This window comes from Aphanomyces astaci (genome assembly GCF_000520075.1).
Source record: "Aphanomyces astaci strain APO3 unplaced genomic scaffold supercont1.7, whole genome shotgun sequence".
In the NCBI taxonomy this organism is placed as follows: Eukaryota; Oomycota; class Saprolegniomycetes; order Saprolegniales; family Verrucalvaceae; genus Aphanomyces; species Aphanomyces astaci.
Window position 1 is genome coordinate 555758 of NW_009798270.1, and position 7026 is coordinate 562783.

The 7026-nt window shown below is 55.2% G+C and overlaps 2 protein-coding genes across 4 annotated transcripts; one reads left to right on the forward strand and one right to left on the reverse strand.

Moving 5' to 3' along the window:
* Window positions 1–4: 4 nt before the first annotated feature.
* H257_04121 (hypothetical protein) lies at window positions 5–1146 on the reverse strand. The gene has a single exon (XM_009828510.1). The coding sequence runs from the start codon at window positions 1083–1085 to the stop codon at window positions 120–122; it is 966 nt and encodes a 321-aa protein (XP_009826812.1). The 5' UTR covers window positions 1086–1146; the 3' UTR covers window positions 5–119.
* Window positions 1147–1299: 153 nt separating this feature from the next.
* Window positions 1300–6259, forward strand: H257_04122 (hypothetical protein). 3 transcript variants are annotated; one of them, XM_009828511.1, is made up of 6 exons: window positions 1300–4624; window positions 4674–4749; window positions 4798–5251; window positions 5323–5501; window positions 5553–5896; window positions 5952–6259. In XM_009828511.1, the coding sequence occupies exons 1-6, from the start codon at window positions 1346–1348 to the stop codon at window positions 6243–6245; spliced, it is 4626 nt and encodes a 1541-aa protein (XP_009826813.1). In that variant the 5' UTR covers window positions 1300–1345; the 3' UTR covers window positions 6246–6259. The 3 variants fall into 3 exon arrangements, with proteins under 3 accessions (XP_009826813.1, XP_009826815.1, XP_009826814.1); XM_009828513.1 differs by having other exon boundaries at window positions 5562–5896; XM_009828512.1 differs by having other exon boundaries at window positions 5553–6259.
* The last annotated feature ends 767 nt before the right edge of the window (window positions 6260–7026 follow it).

Below are 7026 nucleotides of genomic sequence, written 5' to 3' on the forward strand. Positions count from 1 at the left end.
AATATATAGTAATATATCATCTATATATAGTATTAATCACGAAAAAACAAGGCCTTCGATATTCCCATGCGCAGTATCAACGCCCCCCGAACGCATGGCGTTGTGTGTATGCGACAGAGTCACTTGTCATGTCGTCGGTGTGTTTTGATCTTGCCACTCCCAGCCTGCGACGTGGTTTTCTCATGCAGCCCTTTTCGCTTAAAAGACGCAACCCTCGGGACAACACACTGAGCCTGTCGGGTGCGTCGCTCCTTCTGCTTGGATTTGGCGGCAACTTGGTCGTCGTCGTCGCCGTTGCTGCTGTCGTCCAAGAGTTCGATGACGTCGTGCTCTTGAGGCGGCTGGTCCGCCCGGTCGCGTCGAGCACCATGTTGCCGTGGACCCAACTCACTCTTGTGACCTTTGTTTCGTCGCTTGGCACTGCCGCTGGATTCGACGACATCGATTAGTGACGGGTTGACGGGGTTCGCTAGGGAATTGCCGGGTGTTTGGGAGAGGCGGTGGCGGTAGCACACGCCCTTACGTACGGCCAAGTTAGTGCAGTCGGCTGCGGAACATGACGGGGCGTCCATGTGCAGTCGAGGCCGGCCTCGCTTTCTGCGACCAAGTGTCGTCGGCTCCATCGTTGCGGGTGGCTTCTCAGGCGACGCCTGCTGCTTTGACGTTTCAGGAGGGAGGATGCCCAAGAGCTGGAGGACGGCCGCTCGTTTCGATTCGAACATGGTCTTGTGCAACTCGAGGTCGAACACCGAGACTGCGGTGGAGTAGTACACGACCACGTTGCGCAAGGTCATGGTGGACGCGCACTTAGAGGTCTCCAGAGATGCCCACACCAGATCCCACAGCATCTCGTGACTTGCGGCCATGGGGGAGTCTTCCGATGCGTGCACCGCCAGCACACGGCGAAGCAAGTCGCGTTTAGTTGGAAGGATGGTCACGTTCACCTCGAACGTGAGGAACGTGACATCCGGGGAGAAGTAGAACGACGGCATGTCTTCGTGGGTTGATGCCCCCCATCCTTCCTCTTGCAGCGACGGCCACACCTTGTTGAAGATCCCATCCCAGTCGACGCTGACGTCGGCCATGACCTTGGGTTGTTGGAAATGCGCGATATGATTAAATCCTACTACTAAAAAAGAATGACTGATACTTCGAGTATTATTACTACGTAGTATTATTTACTTCGAAGTATTAATACTTGTTACTATTATTAATATCAATAGGACAAATAATACATGTGATAGACGGCTTTTCGTTCTAATTGGCTCATATGTTGGGGTGCAACTTTTGTAATCCACACTGCTGCCTCCCAACTGGTACGAGTGCTCGAGCAGCAACCCGGGAGATGGTGTGGTCCGTGCCAAGTATAGAGCACATGCCATCCTTACAGTTCGATGGGACGAGTTTTCCTCTATGGAAGGCTAGGCTGTTGGCGTATGCCAAGCTTAAAGGCGTTGTCAATGTGTTTGCAACAGACCACGACAGAATAGCAGCCCTCGGAACCCCAGTATGCGATCGCGAAGCTCAGGAGGATGTCGCCAACTGGATCCTACTCTCAGCCATGGATGCTGCCATGTATGATTTGGTGGCCCATCTAGCTACGCCGCGCCAGCGATGGACTGCGCTTCTCCAGCACTTTGAACCCCCGTCGCATACGAGTACCGCTGTGGTCGCTGCCAAGCGGGCCTTCTACTCCAGCGAATACGACCCATCTACACAATCCATCGCCGAGTATGTCAACCGCACGCTGTCCTTGCGCGATGCCGCAGCGGCGGTGGATCCGTCCATCACCGATGCCGTTGCCGCCGAAGTCCTGCTGGAAGGCGTGCGCAAGTCGCATCCTCAATGGGTTGAAGCATGTTGCCGAGGGCGTGCGGGCCAAGTAACGTTGTCGCAGGCGGTGGATTTCTTGTCCCCTCCGCCAGTACCTACGGGCCATGTTCCCAAGGCAACAACGTACAAACGACCTCGCGTTGCCACAAAGCCGTCCCCTGCCTCGACGGACGAGATAGTGGAGCACTCGGCAGTGAAACGACGAAAGGTCTTACCATCATCTGCTGCCTTCAAAGCTGCCGACGACGACTTGACGTTTCTCGCCATCAAGCAGGCGCTGCCGTCTGCGGGGTGGACGTGGGTGCCCACACCGGACGGGCTCTTGTACTGCAAGCCCCATGTAACCATCTCCACATCAAACGGTGACGTGGCAGTCTCCGGGGCTGTCGGACGCGACTACTTCAACTCCCGAAGGGCGTTTGAAGCGTTCATTCGAAGCAGTGCCCCGTGGATGGCTTATGTCAAGAGGCACCGAGCGAATGCAAGACTCACAGTCGTCAAATCTCCAGGAAACGACCATCTCAACGGAACCACAGCCGCCACACCTCAGACATTGACCACATCCGACGAGTCATTCGAGGCGGCGTGGGGTGCCGTGTTGGACCAAGTGTGGCCAAACCTCGTGGCAGACGGATGGAGCGTCCAGGTTGGCGACCGCCCATTGTATCTCTCGCCGTTATTAAAATCCAAGGCTGAACCCACACCGAGCAAACGAATCGCACTGTTGCAAGCCGTGCACTATTATTATTACGTCTCCCAGCAAGAAGGCGGCGACCAGCGAGAGACCTCATGGTTGTGGTCGGCCGTGTGGGAGTTGATGAAACGGCATCGCAAGGGCGAATCAACGCTGCGACGGAGTCACGTGGTGTATGTGACGCCGATTCCTGGTCGAGCCAAAGCACAGACGGCAAGTGACCAGCAGATGGAGCGAGGCCACCACATGGCGTGGTACTCGTCCAAAATGGACGCGGTGGTGGCGTTTTGCCGACGGGAGCGCGACTCCCCCCACTACCACAACGAACCCCTTCCTCTGTCACAGCCAGGCAAGTTGCGAATCTACTGCGCTGTTCCCCATTGCGCCAAGCGGAAGCAGTACCATCATATCTGCTGCGCGCACGGAGGCAAGGTGTGGACCCCGGAGACATTGGCCAAACATGTGTCGGAAGGAGGTGGGCGGTATCCGTTTGGACTGGTGTGGCTGGTGTTGCAAAATACCATGCACTGGACCACGGCTACAAGCGATGACGATAGCCGCCACGACGACGATAGCCACGACGACGACGATAGCCACGACGACGACGATAGCCACGACGACGTGATGGTTGAACCCACCACTGGCCAACGGTTTGCACTGGAAGCCGACGTGTGGGCGTACTTGGAGGCGACCCCCGGCCTCCTGCAAGACATCGAGGGGCGCGTGTACTCTGACCTGTTTGGCAGTACTGTGTCCAGTTCGGGGATTTGGAATGGCGGCGGCGCAAGTCGCAGGCAGCATCGCCAAGTGGCCAAGATCACGAACGTGCCAGTGACTTTGCACGATATGACGACTGCGTTGGGGCAGCGGGGGTGGCAGTTCGTGCCCACGGGCAAGTTCCATCGACTCGTGTACTGCGCGCCCCATGTCACATATACGGGGGCGTTGTACAAGAACTTTTCTGGACAAGTGGGAGTCGACTATTTCATTCACGCCGACGACTTTCAAGCGCATGTAAGAAAGGACGCGGCGCTCATGGCCCTAGTCCGGCAACATGCTAATGCGGACAGTTCCAAGGAGCATCTCAAGTTGCGCCACGTCGAGGGGGTGCTGCGACGGCTGGGCTGGACATCAGTCAACAGCACGCTCGGAACAGAGTACTTTAAGGTTCAAGGGGGCGATGACAAGCTAGCCCTTCCGGGCGAGAATGGGGCAGGTACTGCCAGAATGGAGAAAATTGCACTGAAATTGCTGCAAAAGCAGTCCTTTGCTGGGCGTAAAAAGGGTGGCAAGAAGGGGATTCACAGGCAAAACAAAGCGGGTACGCGATTGGACAAGGCGGGAACTGTGAAACGTGGGGGGGGCGAGACTGTCGAGACGAGGGGGGGGCGGGTGTCCAAGAAGAAGTCGCCCCATCTCGACGACGACTACGGTGCAGCCAAGGGCGTTGGACCGTTTCGAGTTCAGTTTGCCAACGTGTACAAGGAGCTGCAGTCGCACGGGTGGTTCCATCGGCAAGGGAAGTTTGGGTTTGATTACTTCAAGCCCGAACATCATCCGGAAAACGACGACGGGCCGGCGACCCCCAGGGTGTTCCACAGTGAAGCGGACGTCGAGGCCTTCCTAAGAGAACACGGGATGTGGGGCCCCCTGGAGGCCAAGATATTGGCCGAACATGCAAATCGCCCTTCCAAGGTGAAAAAACGTCGCCCAGGGGTATGTACAACGACAGAACCAAAACCGCCAATGACCCAAGAGGGCAATGTCGACGAGGGTACCGACGCCCGTCGGGAGGGGGCAGCCACCTCGTTTTTAACCCGCCCCCCCATCCCCCCCGCTGACAATCGACCTTCAAAGCCAAGGAGGAGGACGCCAAAGGCACCCCCGTCGACGGCTTTGTCGACGTCGCTGGCTCAAGCCACTGAACAACATAAAGTCGACGTGACGATGCACGGGCACGAAGGGCACGGTGTGAGCGACGCCAACATTTACGACGACTCGATCTCGGACCAGGAAGACGATCCAATCAAGGTGGAACCACCACCGCCCATCCCAACCTCGCCCGTCGATCCGTCGGCGTCGCCTTCATCTGTCATTGTACGCGTATGCTCTTATGTATGTGTTGTGTTTGATATGGATCAAGTAGAGCGTGTCGACAACCACTGCGTCACCCGACGTCCAGCCAGTCCGCCGCGTCGTCGCGCCGCTGTCTCCTCGAGATGGTGAGATTCTGGCTTGGAATTCGTCCTTTTTAAACGACATTGATATAGCCACGTTGTCGTCGCGGGAACAAACGTTCGACCACCCCGCGCACTTTGACGCGGAAATCAGCCGGTTGCTAGGGCGACTCAGCCGTGGGTTCCACGTCGAGAAGAGGGTCGACAGCATGGACGATGGGGCGTGGAGGTCGCTGCAAAGCTGCGTCGACAACGCGGTCGCGGGCACGACGAAGGGGGCCAGCGTGGTTGTGACTGGCCTGCCAGGCAGCGGCAAGTCGACTCTGCTGCGTCGACTGGCAGCACACGTCCAGAGTCGGGACCAACAACCTGACGCTGCGCCTCGTCCTATCCACGTCGTACAAATCAACGCGATGGAGCTTCAAAGCACCAGTTTGGTCCTGCGGACGTTGGCGCGCCAAGTGACCCAGCAAGCGAATTTTTCTACCGATCTCGACGCGGTGGCTGCGTTGGACGCGGCGTTCGGGGAGCAACCTGTCGTCACCACGTACGACTCCCTGTTGGCCATCGTAGATCCGTTTGCTCAGGCCATTTTAATGTTGGAGGTGTGATGTACAGGTGTGTATTCTTGGATGATGTCGACGTTTTGCTCGACGGGTTCGACGATACGTCGCTGTGCCGCCTCTTGCAGTGGACATGTGCTCCAACGTCGTCGCTGGTGCTGGTTGCCGCCACCACCGCCCCCGAGATGTTGCGCATGTACCTGGATCATGCCGTGCGCCATGGCTTTCTCCAGTGTACATCAATATCCATATATATATATATATATATATATATATTGTTTTAAGTGAATGTAGCCAACGATATACTCAAAATGGAGGCCGTGCCTCCTTGTACACATGACGTGCTGTATAAAATCCTATCGCAGCGCGTCGAGCCTTCTTCTTCAACGGCGGCGGTTGTGCTGATGGACGCCATGGCGTTGATGTACGTCGCTCGCAAGGTGTCGTTGATGCCCGCGGGCACAGTCGGCATGGCGCTGGACGTGTGTCGCTTCGCCGTGCAGGCCAAGCAGGCGTCGGGGGTTCGCACCCCCGTGTCTCTCTCGGATGTGCTCGACACGTTCAAAGCGAGGGCGTCGTCGGCGACCGCCACAGACGCGATGTTGATGCCGCTGCCTCGGACCATCCAGGTATGAATATATATATATCACTGTATGTGTTGGATGCAACCGTGGGATGTGGTAGCTCGTGGTGCTTGCAGCGTGGCAACTCTATCAACGCAACGACGTCGGAGCCGACAACGAGTCGGAGGCGGCGCTGCGAAGGGCGTACGATGCCCTGGTCGCCCCCCTCGGGACGTATCTGGAGCTCCCCGACGCCGCTTTTCACGACGTCGTGGTGTTGCTGCACTCGAAAGGCCTCGTCACAGGAGACGAGGATGGACAATCCGTCCAATTGCGTGCAAAGTGGAATGACGTGGCCGGGTACTTTGCCCGGGATAGGTTCTTTGACCCGTTTGTTAATCGACAGGACGATTGATACATACATATATGTATAGTAGTACTACTCTAGTAGTACAAAGTGCAGTACTATTAATAATGGGTAGTAGTTAGACCATTAACGTTAGTATGTATTAATAGTAGTTGAACCATGTATTCACATATTTTGGCTAATCTGGGTATAAATACCCGCTTTTAACAAGTGGGTGACGAAATTTTATATTAATTCAACTTAGTTTTAGCTAATCGGAAGTACCTTTGATTGGATGAGCAAAAGCTGTTCCTGCAGCATATGTTGCTAACTTGAAGCGTTTGCCCATTTCATTTCGGCAAACGCGGGGGTTTACAGAGTGGATTAACTAATACTTCCTCCGTTTCATAAAACTGGAGACCTTTTTATCCGGAAGAATTTTATCTTGATTTATGTAGGCCAAACATATCACAAAACTGTATTTTTATTCAAAATCCGCATTGTACGACAGGAGTCAGCATGATATGGGTCAACCTTCGTCGTCATTAACTTCTTCAACCATTGTGCAGAGTTCGTCAATATTGGACATATTGATCGTACTCTCAACGACACACAAAGCAAGAACACTAGAAAGGTTATCTACTCTACGCTCGAAGTCCATTCGAGTGTTCATCGCTTGAATGCTACTGACCACATCTGGATCACAAACGACGCGAGCGGCCGGTCCATGGCGTAAAACTTTGTCCTTGCCCAAATGCGGTAACTTGTACGAGTTGTCGCCGCCCATCCTCAAACTTTCCTCAAGGACCCTTTGAAGGGTAATGAATGTCTTATCCAGCACCCGCCAATC

Bases quoted from the DNA above. Each gene is read 5' to 3' on its own strand.
- H257_04121 (XM_009828510.1), bottom strand. From the start codon at position 1,085: ATGGCCGACGTCAGCGTCGACTGGGATGGGATCTTCAACAAGGTGTGG.
- H257_04122 (XM_009828511.1), top strand. From the start codon at position 1,346: ATGGTGTGGTCCGTGCCAAGTATAGAGCACATGCCATCCTTACAGTTC. The intron at 4,625-4,673 runs GTACGCGTATGC...TGGATCAAGTAG, and splicing joins CGTCGCCTTCATCTGTCATT to AGCGTGTCGACAACCACTGC. The intron at 5,897-5,951 runs GTATGAATATAT...GGGATGTGGTAG, and splicing joins CGCTGCCTCGGACCATCCAG to CTCGTGGTGCTTGCAGCGTG.